At 45.4% G+C, this 22,592-nt stretch overlaps 2 protein-coding genes across 4 annotated transcripts in view; one reads left to right on the forward strand and one right to left on the reverse strand.

Moving 5' to 3' along the window:
- Positions 1-22,592, reverse strand: part of RPS18 (ribosomal protein S18) — a 68,790-nt gene that overhangs the window by 4,333 nt on the left and 41,865 nt on the right. The gene's annotated exons all lie outside the window — the stretch shown is intronic.
- On the forward strand, positions 161-21,345 carry VPS52 (VPS52 subunit of GARP complex). Of its 3 annotated transcripts, XM_060022031.1 has the most exons (20): positions 161-475; positions 1,311-1,395; positions 1,553-1,605; positions 1,789-1,864; positions 2,055-2,122; positions 2,413-2,588; positions 2,972-3,122; positions 3,405-3,505; positions 3,617-3,749; positions 3,896-3,953; positions 4,322-4,455; positions 4,898-5,053; positions 5,512-5,630; positions 5,908-6,031; positions 6,322-6,417; positions 6,528-6,635; positions 6,862-6,927; positions 19,967-20,078; positions 20,296-20,414; positions 20,621-21,345. In XM_060022031.1, exons 1-20 carry the CDS (start codon positions 386-388, stop codon positions 20,765-20,767), a joined length of 2,172 nt encoding a protein of 723 aa, XP_059878014.1. In that variant the 5' UTR covers positions 161-385; the 3' UTR covers positions 20,768-21,345. The 3 variants fall into 3 exon arrangements, with proteins under 3 accessions (XP_059878014.1, XP_069397233.1, XP_059878015.1); XM_069541132.1 differs by lacking the exons at positions 161-475; positions 1,553-1,605 and having other exon boundaries at positions 1,369-1,395; XM_060022032.1 differs by lacking the exons at positions 161-475; positions 1,311-1,395 and having other exon boundaries at positions 1,552-1,605; positions 2,051-2,122.

Here is a 22,592-nt window from a genome sequence, read left to right on the forward strand (position 1 = left end):
CAGTGGAAGAGAGAGCGGAAGTGACGTACCAGCACTATATCACTACCCGTCGGAAGGGGCGGAGCGATCTTGATGAGGAGTTTCCGGAAACTGTGCAAGAGTCTGAGTTGGGAGCCAAGACTTCCGGTGCGGTTTTTCTTTACGTGTTCGTAAAGTTCTCGGGTGTGAGAGCAACGAGGGTTCCGGATTGAGATCGTGCTTAAGACTTCCGATTCCCATTTGCACTTGGGTGAAGCGGTTAGACCTGAAAGGGAAAGGCTGGAGGCAAACAATTTAACTCAAATATCTGGGAGCGATTTCGCGCAGTGCAAGACACTCCAGGACTTGTAGTTCCACTCCGGGGAACAGACTCGCCTGACAGCTGCCGGAAGTGAGGCTGCGCGGAATGGCCGCCGCTGCGACCATGGCTGCAGCCGCCCGGGAGCTGGTGTTGCGGGCCGGAGCCTCAGATATGGAGGAGGAGGAGGGCCCGCTGGTGAGAACGCAGGGCTGTTTCTCCTGCAGAGTCTCGTCCGAGCTCCTCACGTCAGAAAGGCCTGGGCTGGGTTTAGGCACAAGGTTGGGAGCTCGGCTGCTACCGGTGATGCTACCCGGTTTGGCTCTCCATACACCTTCCTGGAATCAGACCTGAAACTGAGCGGGGACCAGAATGGCCGAGACTCAGGTTCTGGGGCCACAATTTCAGTTAATCTCCAGATGTTTGGGCAGAATAGAGAAGCAGTGTAGAGTAACGGCTAGGAACATGGCCTCTGGAGTTAGATTGCTTGGGTTCTAATTCCATTTCTGCCACTTACACTGTGTGTCTTTGGGCAAGTTAACTAGTCCCTCTGTGCCATCACTTTCCACACCTATGAGGTGAAGAAAATAAGACCTACTGTATAGATTGTCGGTTAGGATTAGGCAAATGAATACAAATAAGATGGCCCCTGGCATGTAGGTAAACACTATAGGTTAGTTGGCATTTCTAGAAAGGCTGGGGCTCCCGAGTGGGATGGTGATAGAACACCTAAGATAGCAGGAGTCTAGAGATCTTAAATTCAACTGCAGGTTCTGCTTTGTCCTCTGCATCTCCTCATTTTCCTCATTTGGTCACCTCCGCCCTTTCTGGGTTGCCTGTCTGCTGGTCATATTCCCTACCCATCAGCCCCAGTCAGTAAGACTGAGACAATATGAGGCTTTTGGAATTTTTGGACTCAGTATTTACCTATGGCTCCCCAGTGAAAGTCCTTCTCCCCCACTTGAAGGGTTGGTGATTACCCCATTGTATTTTGTTCTCCCCCTTGCTTTCCCATTAACCTGTCCCCCTCCAGGAGGGTGGTCCGGGTCTTCAGGAGCCATTGCAGCTTGGAGAGTTGGACATCACCTCTGATGAATTCATCCTGGATGAAGTGGATGGTAAGTGATGGCACGGGGGTGGGGGGATGCAGTTCCTATAACCTGAGAGGCATGGGGGCTGGAAGTACTAGGGCAGGGGTTAGTGTGTGGATGTTCAATGTGGGGATGGAGCTGTGGAGGAGCTGGATGGACCCTTATGATGAACTTCTATTTGCAGTTCACATTCAGGCGAATCTGGAGGATGAGTTAGTAAAGGAAGCTCTTAAAACGGTGAGGTTTTCCACTATACTAATCTGTCCCTCCACTTACCCTCCCCTCAGAGAAAAGAAGAAGAAAACAATCTCTTGCTCTTCTAATACCACCTTGGTGTCTTACTCTCTAGTCCTTCATTGACTCTGTTCCAGCATCGCTTCACTGACTCCCTCCTGACCTGTCACGTTTCTGTCCTCCCAGGGTGTGGATCTCCGTCACTATTCAAAGCAGGTTGAGCTGGAGCTACAGCAGATTGAGCAGAAATCCATTCGGGATTGTATCCTCCAGCAGAGAAAAAGGGTGGTGTTATTAAAATGGGCATCTTGGGGGGCATGGTGCTGACAGCCCAGCTGGGGCTGCCATCTTCTCTCTGAGGTTTATGTCACCTCAGGGAGAAATTGGAGAGGTCCTGCGGGTCTGAGGATCTCCATCTCCACAGTGAGGCCCCTTGACTTTTTGTGAGTCAGATATCCAAGAGAGTGAAAACATAGCATCTCTGCACAACCAGATCACAGCCTGTGATGCTGTCCTTGAGGTTAGTAACCCTCATAATCCTGAGCCCAGATCATGGTCTCTGGGAACTTTCTTTACGTCATCAGCCTCAGGCGGGGACAGTTAGGGTCACTTCAGGGTGACCTCAGCAGCCGTTTTTGTTGTTGCCGCTATGACTGATGTTATTTGCCAGTGATCTTTCAGGTACCTCTTCCCTTATCATCCACTACCCTCGGACTGATAGATGCTGGAGATTTTACCAAGAAACTTGGGTGGCCCCCTCGTCCCCTACCAACCCTATGGCCATTCAGTAACACTTCCACCTTCCCCCAGCGCATGGAGCAGATGCTGGGAGCTTTTCAGAGTGATCTCAGCTCCATCAGCTCTGAGATCCGGACACTGCAGGAACAGTCAGGAGCCATGAACATTCGGCTTCGAAACCGCCAGGCTGTCCGGGGGAAACTCGGGGAGCTTGTCGATGGTCTGGTGGTGCCCTCTGCTCTGGTCACGTGAGTCATCAGTTTGAAGGGGCATAATGTCTGTACCAAGTAGATGGGCTGGAGCGACCTACCCTACTTACCACATGGGTCTCCATCACGTCACTTCCAGAAACTGATGAGTGGGTTGACAGCGCTTCCTAACCTTGATGCAGGCTTTAGGCATCAAAGATTAGGAATCATCCAGGGTTGGGCGTAGAGAAGGGGGTCCAAGGCTTATGTGGGTGGTGGAGGTGTGTGTGTCTAGGAACAGAAAACTTTGTATGTGTGTCCTGACTCTATGATGCAGTGTAAGAAGGGAGAGGAGACAGAGGCTGGATGCCAGGGGTATGGTTTAGAGTCTAGGGGTGTCTGGGTCTCCCTCCTCCCCCATCCCACCCCTCCTTGCTCCCCAGGGCAATTCTGGAGGCACCAGTCACAGAGCCCCGGTTCCTGGAGCAGCTGCAGGAGCTGGATGCCAAGGCAGCTGCAGTCCGAGAGCAGGAGGCTAGGGGCACAGCGGCCTGTGCAGACGTCCGAGGCGTGCTCGACAGGCTCCGGATCAAGGTGGGGAGGGGGGTGGATACCCTAGAGACTACTCAAACCAGCCTGCCTGAGAAGTCCACCCTGAATTGCCCTGGCAAAGCTCATTGTAGCCTGTGCCCAAGAACTTCACCTTGCCTTTACCTAGCAGAGCACATCTCTGGGTTCCCCTGAAAGTCTTAAGAAATATCAAAGAGGTATTCTCTACTCTTACCCCTTCCATATCCAACATTTGTTCCTTCCCTCAGTACTTCCCAAACAGTGAGGTTGCAGCTTCATGCCCTGTGTTTGGTCCCCCATGTCTAGGCAGTGACGAAGATCCGAGAGTTCATCCTTCAGAAGATCTATTCCTTCAGAAAACCAATGACCAACTATCAGATCCCCCAGACGGCCCTGCTGAAGTACAGGTTGTCGCCCAAACGAAGGGCTGGGGGTGGCCTCGGAGCCCTTGAGCAGCCCAGCATGATGCTGGGCGTCTTGGGCCATCAGGGAGACTGACTGGTCCCTGGCATCTCCAGGTTTTTCTATCAGTTCCTGCTGGGCAACGAACGGGCCACCGCAAAGGAGATCAGGGACGAGTACGTGGAGACACTGAGCAAGATGTACCTGTCCTACTACCGCTCTTACCTGGGGCGGCTCATGAAGGTGCAGGTGAGGCCACGGAGGAAGAGGCAGTCCTGGGCCCCTGGGCTGCGGGGAGGGGCAGCTACGGGGCAATGGGGGACAGGATAAAAAGACATTTTTTTGTTGCACTTTGGGAAGCGATGGTTCCCAGTTCTCTCTGCTCTTTTCTCTAGTATGAGGAGGTCGCTGAGAAGGATGATCTAATGGGTGTAGAAGATACAGCCAAGAAAGATATCCTGGAGCTGAGGGGCCCTCATGCTGGATCTGGAGAGTGAGGGGGCTTCGGGCTCCAGCCTCCAAGGCACTGCTGCTTACCTTTTTTCTGTGGGACCAAAACCTTTGAGAATGTGATCAAGGCTGTGGCCTCCCTCCCCAGAAAAATGCACAAATCATCCTGACACAGAGTTTTGCATATGATGTTAGGGGGTGTAGAGGCTCCTTAGGGCTCATTCACCGATGTGAGGTGAAGTGGGGCCCCAGAACTGGGAAAGAGGGACCCTGGGGCTGTGTCTGGCTGCTGGGGGCCCCTGGAGGTCCTGAGTCTTTGACCTTCCATCACAGTTGTGATGTGACTGTTTTCCTTGACTCTGACTCGCCACGATTCTTCTCAAAGCCATCCCTCCGCAGCAGGAATACCATCTTCACCCTGGGGACCCGGGGCTCTGTCATCTCCCCCACTGAACTGGAAGCCCCCATCCTTGTGCCCCACACCGCCCAGCGGGGAGAACAGAGGGTAGGAGGAGGAGCAAGCCTTAGCCGACGGGGTGGGGGTGGGGGCGGGAGAACTCCGAGTACAGACCTCAGGGCGAAGCTTCCCCCACTGCAGGCCCGTGGGGGTCCCCTTCTCCAGTCACCCCAGTGTTCTGTGATAAGAGGGTGGGGACCATTGACTTAGGGTGTACAGAGGGGAGAGGTGTGTGATATGTCATGAGGCAGGTGTGAAGGAGGATATGGGAGCAGCAACAGCAGGTGGAGGCGGCGTCTTCTCGTGCCCCCCCTCCCCCTACCTCTTCAGTACCCGTTCAGGATGCTCTTTCGCAGCCTGGACTAGGGGTAGATGGGGAGGGTCTCCTGAGCTCCCATTACCCAGGTTTGCTGATTTCCCAGCTGTGTCCATGGACGGCTGGTACTGGGGTCCATCCCGTCTGTCTCTTTTCCTACCCCTTCCATCCTAGTATCCTTTCGAGGCCCTCTTCCGCAGCCAGCACTACGCCCTCCTTGACAACTCCTGCCGTGAATACCTTTTCATCTGTGAATTCTTCGTTGTGTCTGGCTCGGCTGCACACGACCTCTTCCACGCAGTCATGGGCCGCACGCTCAGCATGACCCTGGTAGGCTCCCTCGCTCCCGGGCTCTTAAAACTCTGTCCCCAGTTCTTGTCAGCACCACAGTGAGGTCACAGCCGTGGGGTTACTGAAACCAGGATCCCTTCATTCTAAAATGCATGAGCCTCGTCCTCGCTGTGTGATTCCCCATGAAACCATCAAAGCTTGGGGTCCCAGAGGCTCCTGGGGACACACAGGTGACAGCACCTGAAAACTCAGGGGCCCCTAAACCTTGGTGCTCAGCCCTGAATTCTGCTATGATGGGCTTGTGATCTTAGATCTGGGGAGCAAGGCTGCAGGACCACCCGAGTGGCCAGTGGGCAGGGAAGGAGGGAGCATTTCCCATTTAGATCCCCTCCCTAGTGCCACGTCCCTAGGGGAGCACAAGCATCTGTCCATGGCCACTGGGAAAAGCAAAGTAACAGATGCTCTCTTCCAATCCCCTGCCTGTTCCTAAATCACAGAAACACCTGGAGTCTTACCTCACTGACTGCTACGATGCCATTGCTGTTTTTCTCTGTATCCATATTGTCCTCCGATTCCGCAACATTGCAGCCAAGAGGGATGTTCCTGCCCTGGACAGGTCGCTGAGTTCTGGTCCTTGATGTCCCACTGGCCTTGAAATCTTTGGTCTTGCACCAGCCTGCTCTGACCCGTGGGCTCCTCCTGACCTGAACCATTGACCCTGTTACCATTTGTCTGTCTAGAGGCAGTACTGCTGCTTCCAGACTCACCTTTCACACCCACTCCAGCCTCCACCAGCTATCACCTGTCGATGAGGGTTCCCGCACACACACCCTCCCCCTGGCCCCCACCCCTGACGTTCCTTGCCAGATCTCTGATTCTGATCAAGCCCACAGGTACTGGGAACAAGTGCTTACCTTGCTGTGGCCACGGTTTGAACTGATCCTGGAGATGAACGTCCAGAGTGTCCGCAGCACTGACCCTCAGCGCCTCGGGGGGCTGGACACTCGGCCTCACTATGTGAGGGCGGTCAGGGGTAACGGGCCGTTCAAAGGCAGGGCTCGAAGCCTCGCTGCAGGGGTCACCCAGGTTCACGGTCGTGTCCATGGGCCTGGCTGGACAGCTAGCCACGCTGAGTGAGGGGCAATCTGGGAGTGTGGTCAGACTCAGGGTGGGTTGGGCACTGTTAGGGGAGGGATTGGAGGTGGGAGTCACCCAGAGACCAGTTGGCCAGCTTCAAGGGAGTTGGGGGTTTCATGGGTTGGGCCAGGGGGTTGGCTTGATTTTTCTTCCTACCTTCTTTCTCCCAGATCACACGCCGCTATGCAGAGTTCTCCTCGGCTCTTGTCAGCATCAATCAGACGATTCCCAATGAACGGACGATGCAGCTGCTAGGCCAGCTACAGGTGAGGGGCGGCTGGGAGAGGTTGCCGAGCCACAGCGCTGCTGCAGGGGGCTGGAGTGTGAGGTGGGGGCCCTTGCCTGCTCCTGCCACCTCCTCCTCTCATTTTTTCAGGTGGAGGTGGAGAATTTTGTCCTCCGAGTGGCAGCCGAGTTCTCCTCAAGGAAGGAGCAGCTTGTGTTTCTGATCAACAACTACGACATGATGCTGGGGGTGCTGATGGTACCTGAAGCCCTTTCTCCTTGTCTCCCTTCCTGGAGAATTTGGGTTCCCCCCACTGCTCTGTTACCTCCACGAGGGCAAAGATTATGCTGGCTTTGTTTGGTGTTTTATTCTTGCAGACTGGCACAGCGTCTGGCTATGTACAGTAAATGTGGGGAGAAGGGGATATTCTGACGTGAAGGGCAACTTCTCCCCAAACTTGAGATTTCCCTGTGTCTTCCCTTAGGAGCGGGCTGCGGATGACAGCAAAGAGGTTGAAAGTTTCCAACAGCTGCTCAATGCTCGGACACAGGTAGGGGTATGGGGAAGAGGAAAGGAATAGTCCCATGTGCTGTTTAGTTGAGAGAGAGACAGAGAGACAGAGAGACAGAAGGGGCCGTTAGCTACGCGGGCCTCTCACTGTTGTGGCCCCTCCTGTTGCGGAGCACAGGCTCTGGACTGGCAGGCTCAGCGGCTATGGCTCACAGGCCTAGCCGCTCCACAGCATGTGGGATCTTCCCAGACCGGGGCACGAACCCGTGTCCCCTGCATTGGCAGGCGGACTCTCGACCACTGCGCCACCAGGGAAGCCCTTCTTTTGTATTTTTTTAATGATATAGACATCCATGAACCTACCACACACCTTGGCAATAAACCCCACCCCATCACCCTGCGTTTCACATAGAGGCACCTCTTGACCTAAATGTTGTCTTTATCATGCCCTGGCTTTTAAAAATACAGCCATAGGGACTTCCCTGGTGGTCCAGTGGTTAGCACTCTGTGCTTCCACTGCAGGGGGCATGGGTTTGATCCCTGGTTGGGGAACTAAGATTCCGCATACCGCATGGTGTGGCCAAAAAAAAAAAAAGTAAAAAAAAAATAGAGCTATAGGTATGCAAAAACTAACTATTTGGTTTTGGGTTTGAGTGCCATAAAAGCGAGAATCACAGGATTATTTCATGCATAATTTTTCTAGTATTGTCCTGTTATGACATATGGCTGTAGCTCATTCTTTTTTTTTTTTTTTTTTTTTTTTTTTGCGGTACGCGGGCCTCTCACTGTTGTGGCCTCTCCTGTTGTGGAGCACAGGCTCCGGACGCGCAGGCTCAGCAGCCATGGCTCACGGGCCCAGCCGCTCCGCGGCATGTGGGATCTTCCCGGACTGGGGCACGAACCCGTGTCCCCTGCATCGGCAGGCGGACTCTCAACCACTGCGCCACCCGGGAAGCCCATGTAGCTCATTCTTTTTCACTGCAATATAATGTTACATTGTGTGAATATAACAGAGGACATTTGGATTATTTCCAGTTTCTTGCTCCTGTGAGCATTGTTTTATGAACAATTATGTCTTTTAGCACACATAGATATATCAAAAGTTTTATCAAGAATCTCTCTTGGGGCTTCCCTGGTGGTGCAGTGGTTGAGAGTCCGCCTGCCGATGCAGGGGACACGTGTTTGTGCCCCGGTCCGGGAAGATCTCACATGCCACGGAGCGGCTGGGCCCGTGAGTCATGGCTGCTGAGCCTGCGCGTCCAGAGCCTGTGCTCCGCAACGGGAGAGGCCACAACAGTGAGAGCCCCACATACCGCAAAAAAAAAAAAGAATCTCTCTTGGAGGTAGGAGTAGGCTTGCTGCATCAAGAGAATGCTAGTATTCAACTTTATGAGACAATGCCAAATTGTTTTCCTAAGTGATGGGACCAGTTTATTCCTTACCTGAAATGTATAAGAATTTTCAATGAGTCATATTTTCTCCAACATACGATAGATCAGACTATCTTTGCCTTTCTGGTAGGTGTCTCACTGGGAGCTTGATTTGCATTTTCTTGATTACTAATGAGACTGAGCATCATTTCAAATGTTAAATAACCATACAAATTTTTCTTTTCTGTAAAATGTCTGTCAGCATTTGACCTTTTAAAACTTGGGCTGTTTGTGTTTTTCTTACTGATTTATAAGAGTTCTTAATACATTTACCTACTAATCTTTTGTTGATTGTATAGGTTGCAGATACCTTTCAGGAGGTGTTTTATCTTTTAACTTTTTTTTTTTTGATTTAATTTTATTTAAAAAAATTTTTTTGCCCGCTCTGCGAGCCTTGTGGGATCTTAGTTCCCTGACCAGGGATCAAACCCAGGCCCTCTGCAGTGAAAGTGCAGAGTCCTAACCTCTGGACTGCCAGGGAATTCCCCTTTTTACTTTTTCTATGTTGTCTTATGATGAACAGAAATTTCTAATTGTAACTTGATGAATTTAATAATCCTTATTTTTGTGTCTTGATTAAGGAATCCCTAATTACCCCAAAGCCAGAAAAATATTATACTGCATTTTCTTAATATTGTAGAATTTTGCCTTTTACTTTTAAGCCCTAAATTTACCTAGAATTGATTTTTGTGTATGATGTGAGGTAGGATACTAATTATTTTCTATTTGGAAAAATGATTGGCCTAGAACCATTTATAGGAAGTCCCTTTCTTTCCCCATTTGATCTGTAGTCCTGTCTGTGTCACACAGCAAAACTCCACAAACATGTGCCTCTTGCCTCTAGTCTATTCCATTGATCAATTTGTCTACCTGCAAAACAGTTTTAATTATCATGCTTTTAGGACAAATTCTCCTACCTTCTTTTTTGTTTGTTTTGTTTTGTTTTTGGTGGCACCATGCAGCTGTGGGATCTTAGTTCCGCAACCAGGGATTGAACCCATGCCCCTGCAATGGAAGTGCGGAGTCCTAACCACTGGACTGCCAGGGACTTCCCTCTCCTACCTTCTTTTTCATCATTATCTTGAGTATTATTGGCCTTTTGATTTTTCATGTAAATTTTATGATCAGCTTATAAGTTTTCAGAAAAGCTTATTAATGATTTTGAATGTAGTTGCATTGATCAGTTTAGAAGAATTGATACTTTTTGATATTGAAACTTCCCATCCACGAACATGGCCCCTCTCTACATTTTTAAATGTATTCTTTATTGTCTTTTGATAACCTTTTATAGTCTTCAGCACAAAGATATTGCAAACCTTTTGTTAGAATTGCTCCTAGGTAGGTGTAATATGTAGCTTTAGTCCTACTAGGAATACATAAATCCTTCCCAATTCTTTACCTTTAATTTCTTATGTCTTTGATCTTTTACTCTTCTGGCCAGGACCCTATGACAGTTTAATAGTTGAATAATATCCTGTTCCTGAGTTTAAAAGAAATGCTTTTATCATTTTCTCATTAAGAGTAATGTAGATGTAGGTGTTTTTGTAGATGCCCTTTATCAGGTTAAGAAAATTCCTTTTAATCACTCTTGCGCTAAGAGTTTTTATCATAGTTTTTCCTACTAGAAGTAAATCTACATTTATTTAGGGATAATTACTAAGAATAATACTAGGAATTACTAGAAATAATAACTACATTTTTTTTTCTCTCTGTTTGGACTTTATTCTTTTAGGATTTGTCCTTTAGATAAACTGTTGTTCCTTAAATATTGTGTTTTAAAAAAGAAATTTACTTGTTTGAAGTGGTGTGTAGAAATGCTGTTGATTTTTGTACATGGATTATATAGCCAGCCACCTTCCTAAATTCTTTCTTTTTTTTTAAGTATCATTTTAACTTTATTTTTATTTTTTTAACTTATTTATTTATATTTGGCTGTGCTGGGTCTACATCGCTGCGTGGAGGCTTTCACGGTCTTTCTCTGGTTGCGGCGATCAGGGGCTACTCTTCATTGCGGCGCGCGGGCTTCTCACTGCGTTGGCTTCTCTTGTTGTGGAGCACAGTCTCTAGTTGCGTGGGCTTCAGTAGTTGTGGCACTCGGGCTCCATAGTTGTGGCTCATGCATGGGCTTAGTTACTCTGCGGCATGTGGGATCTTACTGGACGAGGGATCAAACCCGTGTTCCCTACGTTGGCAGGCGGATTCTTAACCACTTCGCCAGCAGGGAAGTCCCCTAAATTATTTCTAATAATGTTTTTGGAGGTGTGTGTGTGTGTTTCTTTGTAGGCGTTCATCATCTCTGAATTGTGACAGTTTTATTTCTTCTTTTCTGATCCCTATGTATTTAATTTCTCTATGTCTTTATTCTCTTACTGCGTTGGCTAGTACCTCCAGTACAAAGCTGAATGGTTGAATAGAAGTGGTGATAGTGAGAATGCTTATCTCTTCCTAATTTTAAAAGGAGTGCTTTCATCATTTCCGCATTAAGAGTACTGTTGTTGTAGGTTTTTTATAGATATCCTTTATCAGGTGAAGAAAATTCCTTTCGATCCCTAGTATGCCAAAAGTTATTAATTTTTAAAAAATCATGAATAGGTATTGAATTTTTAATCAAGAATGTGTGCTTTTTCTGCATACATTGAGGTAATCATATATTTAAGTTTTTAAAAATCTATTATGTCATGGGTGGGATAAATTAGGACAACTATATATAAAATAAACAGCAAGGACCTACTGTATAGCACAGGGAACTATATTCAATATCTTGTAATAACCTATAATGGACAAGAATCTGAAAAAGAATGTATATATCTATCTGTATATATATCTATATCTGAATCACTTTGCTATACACCTGAAAGTATCACAATGTTGTAAATCAACTATACTTCAATTTAAAAAAAAATCTACTGTGTGGTATATTACATTTGTAGATTTTAGAATGTTAAACCATTCTGGATTTGGTCTAATTCATATGGGATTTTTGCTTCTCTGTGCAGAAGTGAGATTGGCCTGTGATGTTCTTTTCTTGTACTTGTACTTGTGTGGTTTTGGTACCAAAGTCATACTGGATTTGAAGAAGAAGGTGGGAAGGAAGTATTTCTTCATTCTTTTTATTCTGAAAGAGTTTGAGATTGAAATGATCTCTTCCTTGGAAGTATCTTAGAACTTGCCAGCACACACATCCAGGAAGATTTAAAACTATGAAATTCCTGGGCTTCCCTGGTGGCACAATGGTTAAGAGTCCGCCTGCCAACGCAGGGGACATGGGTTCGAGCCCTGGTCCGGGAAGATCCCACATGCCGCGGAGCAACTAAGCCCCCGCGCCACAACTTCTGAAGCCTGCGTGTGCCCTAGAGCCTGTGCCCCGCAACAAGAGAAGCCACCGCAATTAGAAGCCTGCGCACCGCAACGAAGAGCAGCCCCCGCTTGCCGCAACTAGAGAAAGCCCGCGCACAGCAATGAAGACCCAACGCAGCCAAAAATAAATAAATTAATTAAAAAAAAAATTGTGGCACTGCCATTTAAAAAAAATATACTATGAAATTCCCTCTAAGTACTCCTTTTATTGAGTTCTGTAGGTTTGAGTATGTAGCATTTTTATTATTCAGTTCTAAGAATTTTTATATTTCAGTCATTTCTTCTTCAATCCATGAGATTTTTTAGATGAGTGTTTTAAAATTTCCAAAAGTAGTTTTTTATCTTTTTGTTATTAATGTCTAACTTAATTGCATTGTGGATGGAGAATGTGGCCTTTTGGTACTGAATATTTGAAATTTGAAAATTTTTTGAAATTTGTTTATATTTGCTTTGGCCTAGGACACGACCAACTTTTGTAAATGTCCAATGTTTTTTTTAAATTTTTTAAAATTTGTTTATTTGGCTGCACCGGTTCTTAGTTGCGGCATGTGGGATCTAGTTCCCTGACCAGGGGTCAAACCCAGGCCCCGTGCATTGGGAGCACAGAGTCTTAGCCACTGGACCACCAGGAAAGTCCCCCATGTATGTTTGAGAAGATTGTGTATTCTTTGATTGTCAGGTGTGGAAATCAAGCTCTTTAATTCTGAGGTTCACATCACCTATATTTTTACTGATTTTTTTTTGTCTACTTATCAGTAGTTGAGAGAGAGGTTTTGAAATTCATAAGTTTATCAGTTTTTCACTGCAGTTTTTTTTTAACATCTTTAATGGAGTATAATTGCTTTACAATGGTGTGTTAGTTTCTGCTTTATAACAAAGTGAATCAGCTATACATATACATATATCCCCATATCTCTTCCCTCTTGCATCTCCCTCCCTCCCATCCTCCCTAACCCACCCCTCTAGGTGGTCACAAAGCACCGAGCTGATCTCCCTGTGCTATGCGGCTGCTTCCCACTAGCTATCGGTTTTACATTTGGTAGTGTATATATGTCCATGCCACTCTCTCACTTTGTCCCAGCTTACCCTTCCCCATCCCTGTGTCCTCAAGTCCATTCTCTTGTAGGTCTGTGTCTTTATTCCCGTCCTGCCCCTAGGTTCTTCGTGACCTTTTTTTTTTTTTTTTTAGATTCCATATATATGTGTTAGCATACGGTATTTGTTTTTCTCTTTCTGACTTACTTCACTCCGTATAACAGACTCTAGGTCCATCCACCTCACTACAAATAACTCAATTTCGTTTCTTTTTATGGCTGAGTAATATTCCATTGTATATATGTGCCACAGCTTCTTTATCCATTCATCTGTCGATGGTCACTTAGGTTGCTTCCATGTCCTGGCTATTGTAAACAAAGCTGCAGTGAACATTGTGGTACGATTCTTTTTGAATTATGGTTTGCTCAGGGTATATGCCCAGTAGTGGGATTGCTGGGTCATATGGTAGTTCAATTTTTAGTTTTTTAAGGAACCTCCATACTGTTCTCCATAGTGGTTGTATCAATTTACTTTCCCACCAACAGTGCAAGAGGGTTCCCTTTGCTCCACATCCTCTCCAGCGTTTACTGTTTGTAGATTTTTTGATGATGGCCATTCTGACTGGTGTGAGATGATATCTCATTGTTTTGATTTTGATTTTCATTACTCTAATGATTAATGATGTTGAGCATTCTTTCATGTGTTTGTTGGCAATCTGTGTATCTTCTTTGGAGAAATGTCTATTTAGGTCTCCTGCCCATTTTTGGATTGGGTTGTTTGTTTTTTTTGATATTGAGCTGCATGAGCTGCTTGTAAATTTTGCAGATTAATCCTTTGTCAGTTGCTTCACTTGCAAATATTCTCTCCCATTCTGAGGGTTGTCTTTTTGTCTTGTTTATGGTTTCCTTTGCTGTGCAAAAGCTTTTAAGTTTCATTAGGTCCCATTTGTTTATTTTTGTTTTTATTTCCATTTCTCCAGGAGGTGGGTCAAAAAGGATCTTGCTGTGATTTATGTCATAGTGTGTTCTGCCTATGTTTTCCTCTAAGAGTTTTATAGTGTCTGGACTTACATTTAGGTCTTTAATCCATTTTGAGTTTATTTTTGTGTATGGTGTTAGGGAGTGTTCTAATTTCATTCTTTTACATGTAGCTGTCCAGTTTTCCCAACACCACTTATTGAAGCGGCTGTCGTTTCTCCACTGTATATCCTTGCCTCCTTTGTCGTAGATTAGTTGACCATAGGTACATGGGTTTATCTCTGGCTTTCTGTCCTGTTATTGATCTATATTTCTGTTTTTGTGCCAGTACCATATTGTCTTGATTACTGTAGCTTTGTAGTATAGTCTGAAGTCAGGCAGTCTGATTCCTCCAGCTCTGTTTTTTTCCCTCAAGACTGCTTTCGCTATTCGGGGTCTTTTGTGTCTCCAAACAAATTTTAAGATTTTTTGTTCTAGTTCTGTAAAAAATGCCATTGGTAATTTGATCTTGATTGCATTGAATCTGTAGACTGCTTTGGGTAGTATAGACATTTTCACAATACTGATTCTTCCAATCCAAGAACATGGTATATCTCTCCATCTGTTTGTATCGTCTTTAATTTCTTTCATCAGTGTCTTATAGTTTTCTGCATACAGGTCTTTTGTCTCCCTAGGTAGGTTTATTCCTAGGTATTTTATCCTTTTTGTTACAATGGTAAATGGGAGTGTTTCCTTAATTTCTCTTTCAGATTTTTCATCATTAGTGTATAGGAATGCAAAAAATTTCTGTGCATTAATTTTGCATCCTGCAACTTTACCAAATTCATTGATTAGCTCTAGTAGTTTTCTGGTGGCATATTTAGGATTCTCTATGTATATAGTATGATGTCATCTGCAAACAGTGACAGTTTTACTTCTTTTCCAGTTTGTATTCCTTTTATTTCTTTTTCTTCTCTGATTACCATGGCTAGGGCTTCCAAAACTATGTTGAATAATAGTGGTGAGAGTGGACATCCTTGTCTTGTTCCTGATCTTAGAGGAAATGCTTTCAGTTTTTCACCATTGAGAATGATGTTTGCTGTGGGTTTGTCATATATGGCCTTTATTATGTTGAGGTAGGTTCCCTCTATGCCCACTTTCTAGAGAGTTTTTATCATAAATTGGTGTTGAATTTTGTCAAAAGCTTTTTCTGCATCTATTGAGATGATCTTGTGGTTTTTCTTCTTCAGTTTGTTAATATGGTGTATCACATTGATTGATTTGCATATATTGAAGAATCCTTGCATCCCTGGGACAAATCCCACTTGATCATGGTGTATGATCCTTTTAATGTGTTGTTGGATTCTATTTGCTAGTATTTTGTTGCGGGTTTTTGCATCTATATTCATGAGTGATATAGGCCTGTAATTTTCTTTTTTTGTAGATCTTTGTCTGGTTTTGGTATTAGGGTGATGGTGGCCTTACAGAATGAATTTGGGAGTGTTCCTTCCTGTGCAATTTTTTGGAAGAGTTTGAGAAGGATGGGTGTTAACTCTTCTCTAAATGTTTGATAGAATTCACCTGTGAAGCCACCTGGTCCTGGACTTTTGTTTGTTGGAAGATTTTTAATCACGGTTTCAATGTCATTACTTGTGACAGGTCTGTTCATATTTTCTATTTCTTCCTGGTTCAGTTGTGGAAGCTTATACCTTTCTAAGAATTTGTCCATTTCTTCCAGGTTGTCCATTTTACTGGCATAGAGTTGATTGTAGTAGTCTCTTAGGATGCTTTGTATTTCTGTGGTGTCTGTTGTAACTTCTCCTTTTTCATTTCTAATTTTATTGGTTTGAGTCTTCTCCCTCATTTTCTTGATGAGTCTGGCTAATGGTTTATCAATTTTGTTTATCTTCTCAGAGAACCAGCTTTTAGTTTTATTGATCTTTGCTATTATTTTCTTTGTTTCTATTTCATTCGTTTCTGCTCTAATCTTTATGATTTCTTTCCTTCTACTATCTTTGGGTTTTGTTTGTTATTCTTTCTCTAGTTCCTTTAGGTGTAAGGTTAGATTGTTTATTTGAGATGTTTGTTGTTTCTTGAGGTAGGATTGTATTGCTATAAACTTCCCTCTTAGAACTGCTTTTGCTGCATCCCATAGGTTTTGGATCATCGTGTTTTCATTGTCATTTGTCTCTAGGTATTTTTTGATTTCCTCTTTGATTTCTTCAATGATCTCTTGGTTATTTAGTAACGTATTGTTTAGCCTCCATGTGTTTGTGCTTTTTACGTTTTTTCCCCCTGTAATTGATTTCTAATCTCATAGTGTTGTGGTCAGAAAAGATGCTTGATGTGATTTCAGTTTTCTTAAATTTACTGAGGCTTGATTTGTGACCCAAGCTATGATCTATCCTGGAGAATGTTCTGTGCGCACTTGAAAAGAAAGTGTAATCTGCTGTTTTTGGATGGAATGTCCTATAAATATCAATTAAATCTATCTGGTCTGTTGTGTCATTTAAAGCTTGTGTTTCCTTATTAATTTTCTGTTTGGATGATCTGTCCATTGGTGTAAGTGAGGTGTTAAAGTCCCCCACTATTGTTGTGTTACTGTCGATTTCCTTTTTTATAGCTGTTAGCAGTTAGTTGCCTTATGTATTGAGGTGCTCCTATGTTGGGTGCATATATATTTATAATTGTTATATCTTCTTCTTGGATTGATCCCTTGATCATTATGTAGTGTCCTTCCTTGTCTCTTGTAACAATCTTTAAAGTCTATTTTATCTGATATGAGTGTTGCTACTCCAGCTTTCTTTTGATTTCCATTGGCATGGAATATCTTTTTCCATCCCCTCACTCTCTGTCTGTATGTGTCCCTAGGTCTAAGGTGGGTCTCTTGTAGACAGCGTGTATATGGGTCTTGTTTTTGTATCCATTCAGCAAGCCTATATCTTTTGGTTGGACCATTTAATCCATTCATGTTTAAGGTAATTATCAATATGTATGTTCCTATTACCATTTTCTTAATTGTTTTGGGTTTGTTTTTGTAGGTCCTTTTCTTTTTTTGTGTTTCCCACTTAGAGAAGTTCCTTTAGCATTTGTTTTAGAGCTGGTTGGGTGGTGCTGAATTCTCTTAGCTTTTGCTTGTCCGTAAAGCTTTAGATTTCTCCATCGAATCTGAATGAGATCCTTGCTGGGTGGAGTAATCTTGGTTGTAGTTTCTTCCCTTTCATCACTTTAAGTATGTCATGCCACTCCCTTCTGGCTTGTAGAGTTTCTGCTGAGAAATCAGCTGTTAACCTTATGGGAGTTCCATTATATGATATTTGTCATTTTTCCCTTGCTGCTTTCAATAATTTTTCTTTGTCTTTAATTTTTGCCTATTTGATTACTATGTGTGTTGGCATGTTTCTCCTTGGGTTTATCTTGTATGGGACTCTCTGCACTTCCTGGACTTGGGTGGCTATTTCCTTTCCCATGTTAGGGAAGTTTTCGACTATAATCTCTTCAAATAGTTTCCCTGGTCCTTTCTGTCTCTCTTCTCCTTCTGGGACCCCTATAATGTGAATGTTGTTGCGTTTAATTTTGTCCCTGAGGTCTCTTAGGCTGTCTTCATTTCTTTTCATTCTTTTTTCTTTATTCTGTTCCACAGCAGTGAATTCCACCATTCTGTCTTCCAGGTCACTTATCCCTTCTCCATCAGTTATTCTGGTATTGATTCCTTCTAGTGTATTTTTCGTTTCAGTTATTGTATTGTTCATCTCTGTTTGTTCTTTTATTTTTCTATGTCTTTGTTAAACATTTCTTGCATCTTCTCGATCTTTGCCTCCATTCTTTTCCGAGGTCCTGGATCATCTTCACTATCATTATTCTGAATTATTTTTCTGGAAGGTTGCCTATCTCCACTTCATTTAGTTGTTTTTCTGGGGTTTTATCTTGTTCCTTCATCTGGTACATAGCCCTGTGCCTTTTCATCTTGTTTGTCTTTCTGTGAATGTGGTCTTTGTTCCACCTGCTGCAGGATTGTAGTTCTTCTTGCTTCTGCTCTATTTCTGTTTTGTAGACAGGTTCATTTGTACCATATTAGATTCCACAAAAGATTTTTAAGTGGAAGTAGTTTATTTTTAAATGGAATAAAAGTTTCATTTTCACCTTACCAGATCTTACTATTTGGGTTGGGTTTTTTGTTTTTCTGTTTTTTCTTTTTTCTTTCCCTATTTTAATTCCTCCCTTCCATTGTTTTTTACTTGTTTGTTTGCTTTTTCATTTTAACTCTGTGTTTTGGGAAATTTCAAATGTACATGCTATATAGAGGGTAGCACGGTGAACTCCCAGGGGCCATCACAGATCTTCAACCAATAACAACTCACAGGCAGTTTTGTTTCATCTGTATCAACACTCACTGTTCATCCTTCTCCCACCTGTCCCCCCTACCCACAGTGATTTTGAATTTAAAAAGTTTGTTTTTTTTTTTTTGTCTGCATTGGGTCTTCGTTGCTGCACGTGGGCTTTTTCTAATTGTGGCGAGTGGGGCTACTCTTCATTGTGGTGTGTGGGCTTCTCATTGTGATGGCTTCTCTTGTTGCTGAGCATGGGCTCTAGGCGCACGGGCTTCAGTAGTTGTGGCGCTCAGGCTCAGTAGTTGTGGCACACGCTCTTAGTTGCTTCACAGCATGTGGAATCTTCCCAGACCAGGGATCGAACCCATGTCCCCTGCATTGGCAGGCAGATTCTTAACCACTGTACTACCAGGGAAGTCCCTGAATCAAATCCCATACATCCCTATCACTTCATCTGTATCAGGATGTGTTTTAAAAACCACAATACTTTATCACACTTAAAAAAAATTATCACTTTCAGGGAGTTCCCTGGTGGTCTAGTAGTTAGGATTTGGTGCTTTCACTACAGTGGCCCAGGGTCAGTCCCTGGTCGAGGAACTGAGATCAGCCGTGTGGTGCAGCCAAAAAAAGAAAAAAAACACTCTCAAAATAGCCAGTATTCAGGTATCCCCAGTTATCTCATAGACAGTGGTTCAAGTCAGGATCCATATGCGTCCATACATGTCTCTCTTTTTTCTTTTTTTTCATGAGTCTCTTTTTAATCTATAGATTTCCCTTCCATCTTACCCCCCTGCCCCGCAATTTATTTGTGGAAGAAATGGAGTCATTTGTCATGTAGAATGATGTACAGTCTGGATTTTGCTGACTGCCTTCCGTGGCATGCCTAAACTGTTCCTTTTTTCCCATAAATGTGTAATTCGATGGAAAGATTTGATCAGGTTCCAATGAGATTTTTCTTACAAGGCTGTTTGAGAGGTAGTGGTGTGTACGTCTATCAGGGGCACATAATGTCTTCTTGGCTCTCTTTTTGCCAGTAGCATCAATGATCACTGCCTAGACCATTAGATTTCTGTACTTATCAGTGTCTCAAAAATTTCCATCTCCTTATCTGTCTGTGCTGCATTCTGAGTCAGTTCTTTAATTATAAATTCCAATTTGCTCTATCATGCTTCCAGGTATTTCTAATCTGCGATTTAGCCAGTTGACTTTTTAAAAATTTTTAAATCATTTCTTTAAAATTCCATTTTGTTTCAAGTCTTTCCATTCCTAATCTTGTTAATTGGTCATGTTTGTGTCTGTACCTTTAACTTCTTTGAACAGTTTTTACAGAATGTACAGCTGCTCTGTATCTGACAGTTCTAACATTGGCAGTCTTTGGAGGTCTAAGTCCATTGCTTATTGTCTGTGCTGACTCTCGTGGTAGCTTGCTTTCTTCTGTGACTGGTGATCTTTGAGTTCTTTTCTTGGTCTTAAGCAGTCATAGGGGCCTAAATTGGGATCGAGGAGATTTCAGAGAAGATTTACCTCTCCTTTTGCAATAGCTGAAAGATGCCGTCCACATGGGTCTACATTGGCACCTCTTTGAGGCTCTTGTGAGAGACCAGGCTCAGCATCCCCACTCAAGGCTAGCATCAGGCTCAGCTTCCCGATAGCAGAGTTGCCATGGCCACTTGCCTTCTGGTAGCCCTGCCTCTCCCAGTTATCCACTTCTCTGGTTCCAGCCCTCTGCTCCCAGCTCAATTTTTTTCAAATGTAATTAAAAAAAAATTTTTTTTTTTGAGGAGGGTAATCCTTGGAGATTTCCCCTACTTCTTGTGAGTCTGGCAGTGTCTTAAAGTATATGACCTTTGCAGAGTTTAGCTGTTCTGTTATGGGAGTTTTCTAAGGACCAAGTTGGGCATGATGCCAGAATTGGGGAAAATCTGCCAACACCAGTAAACTCAACTCTGTATGTGTGTATGTTTCTACAGGAATTCATTGAAGAATTGCTGTCTCCCCCCTTTGGGGGTCTGGTGGCATTTGTGAAGGAAGCTGAGGCTTTGATTGAGCGTGGACAAGCTGAACGACTTCGTGGGGAAGAAGGTCTGAGAATGGGGTGGTTATGATGGGGTCAGTGGAAAGGTGAATGGAAAAGAAAAATTCAAGGATGCAGATTACATGGGGAGGGTGTCGAGCAGGAAAGAGTGGGTTGGGAGAACACTAGGAAAGAGGGCTTGCATGGTGAGGGTGGCTATGTCTTGGGGAAGACGTAGAGGGATCAAATATCACTTAGCCATGATCTCTTTCCTCCTACTCTCAGCCCGGGTTACTCAGCTAATCCGTGGCTTTGGTAGTTCCTGGAAATCCTCAGTGGAGTCTCTGAGTCAGGATGTAATGCGGAGTTTCACCAACTTCAAAAATGGAACCAGTATCATCCAGGTGACCTGCAGTTCCCAGTCCCCACTCCCACCCCACCCCATCACTGATTTTCCCCCCTCTTTTCTCTGGGCTCAGAATCATACAAATGACCCTTGATCTTCAACTACTAGCTGTGCCCAAAGTTCTGGATGAGCCCTAACCTGACTCCTAATCATCATCCCTAGCACCACGCCAACTCTCATCCCTCTGTGACTTTCTCTGAGCAGGGAGCGCTGACCCAGCTGATCCAGCTCTATCATCGCTTCCACCGGGTGTTGTCTCAGCCGCAGCTCCGAGCCCTGCCTGCCCGGGCCGAGCTCATCAACATCCACCACCTCATGGTGGAGCTCAAGAAGCACAAGCCCAACTTCTGATGCGCCGGACCCTGGGAGCCGCCAGCCCTCTCCATGGACTTCTGTGCCCCATCCCATACCTTTCTTCACCTGGGGGCCCCCTTCCAGTTCTTCCCTTGCCTCCCAGGTCCTTGACATGCCTCACCCTTCCTTCATTCCCAGGACCCTGCCTCATCAGGATAAGCTGAATCCCTTTGGCTTTCAGAATCTCCCATGTCTTCAGGTTTCCCAGGACCACTTCCTCCTGGGCTTCCAAAATGACCTTTATTATTTTTCCAGTTTTGTCATTCCTCTCTTTCCCTCCACTGCCCCACCCCCAGGGCTTTTTTCTTCTCCCAGTAAAACCTTCTGGTTCACTGAGCTCTTGTCACCATGTTATGAGGTGTGAAGCCTCGACTCTTCGAATTGGTGTGGCAAGGGGAGAGACTGCCTCATAATGGTTGATTTTTTTTTTTTTTTCTTTTCCCTCAAAGTGAGTTCTTTTCTGTAGCTTTTTGACCTAAGATCTCAGCAATTTGAACACTAACCAGTCCCCTCCTGGCTTGAGAGTTACACCAAGGTCAGTCTGCAGAAAACAATAAATATTTAACATGACATAACACTCTTTTCCCATTTCTTTTCTCCTTCCTCCTGGGGCCTTCAAATAGCCCCATCTCTGCTCCAGGGTCATCTTTGCTCTCTGACTACCTCCTGGGCCTACATCCCTTCTGGTGGGTGTCCAGAAAGTAGGGGCACATGGTTACCTCTCACCTCTAGCTACCTCAGGCCAAAAGAGTGGCTGTAGTGCTTTTAGGGTGGAGACTGTTTCATGAGTAACCAGCCTGGTGGAGGAAATGGCCCTGGTTAAGGTGGCAGATGCATCAACGGCTGTGCCACCTTGGGCACTGTCCAAGGTCTGCCTTGGCTCCCTGACACCAACACCAGCTCTCTTTGCCTCCTGCCTCCTCAGGCTGACCCTGGGATTACCTCCTCTCCTTCAGTGTCAGCTCCCTAGCTCCTCTGATGTGGTTGTCACAGCCACTTGCTAGAGGGCTGCGGTACCCACACCACTGGGGCATTAGTAGGCCAGGTTTGCAATGTGACCATCTCATCCATTTCTATGACTCGGCGCCTGCCTGCTGCCGCTGCCTGTACACCTCGTTTGAACTCAGACTCTAGACTGGGGAGACATGGGGGCGCCTTAAGTCCTAAGGGGTAAGGCCTGGGCAGTCAGGGGAAAATGGTAATTTGGCGACGCTTCCTCCGCCCCTATAGCCTAATCATTCCCTCCCAGGCCCCGCTTCGGCACTCTGGATGCAGGCCCAGCCCGCCCGCGGAGGCAGAGAGAATAAGAGTACAAAGGGGTCCCGCGTATGGCCTGAGCGCGGGTGGCTGAAAGCGAGGACCGCGCAGAGCGAGGCAGAGCTGGACCGTTTTCTGCCCGCGGGCCCTGCCGATTGGCTGCCGCCGGGTGCGGGGGGGTGCGGCGGGGGGGCGTGGCAGGGTCGCTGGAGCCGCTTTCTCCGGCTCCCGCCGTTTTGGGGTTCCGCCCCATCTCTGAGAGCAGCGCTCTGATTGGCTTTGGGACCCATATCTCTGAGCTTCAGTCTCAAGGACTGAAGAGCCGGGGAGGGTGCAGAGATGGTGGGGACTGAGGGCGGCTCCTGACTGCCTCAGACGCCTCCGGGGCAGAACCAGGACAGTGTCCTTAACTGACCTCACCCGGTGTCACCACCACTTTCCCCCTCCACTCGGCGTCCTTCCAGGTTTACCCTGCCTGACTCTTCGCCCCAGACATTCCCTGAGGCCTGCCCAGTGCTGGGCGGTTGTGTGCTGGGCTCTGGGGGACCGCGAGCTCACCGCTGGG

Source organism: Delphinus delphis, chromosome 10, assembly GCF_949987515.2.
Source record: "Delphinus delphis chromosome 10, mDelDel1.2, whole genome shotgun sequence".
Classification (NCBI taxonomy): domain Eukaryota; kingdom Metazoa; phylum Chordata; class Mammalia; order Artiodactyla; family Delphinidae; genus Delphinus; species Delphinus delphis.

What these genes read in the sequence shown, in the direction of transcription:
- VPS52 (XM_060022031.1), top strand. Translation starts at nt 386, where the DNA reads ATGGCCGCCGCTGCGACCATGGCTGCAGCCGCCCGGGAGCTGGTGTTG. An exon ending in CCTGTGATGCTGTCCTTGAG is followed by an intron (nt 2,123 to 2,412) that starts GTTAGTAACCCT and finishes ACCTTCCCCCAG; the next exon opens with CGCATGGAGCAGATGCTGGG. An exon ending in AGCTGCTAGGCCAGCTACAG is followed by an intron (nt 6,418 to 6,527) that starts GTGAGGGGCGGC and finishes TCATTTTTTCAG; the next exon opens with GTGGAGGTGGAGAATTTTGT.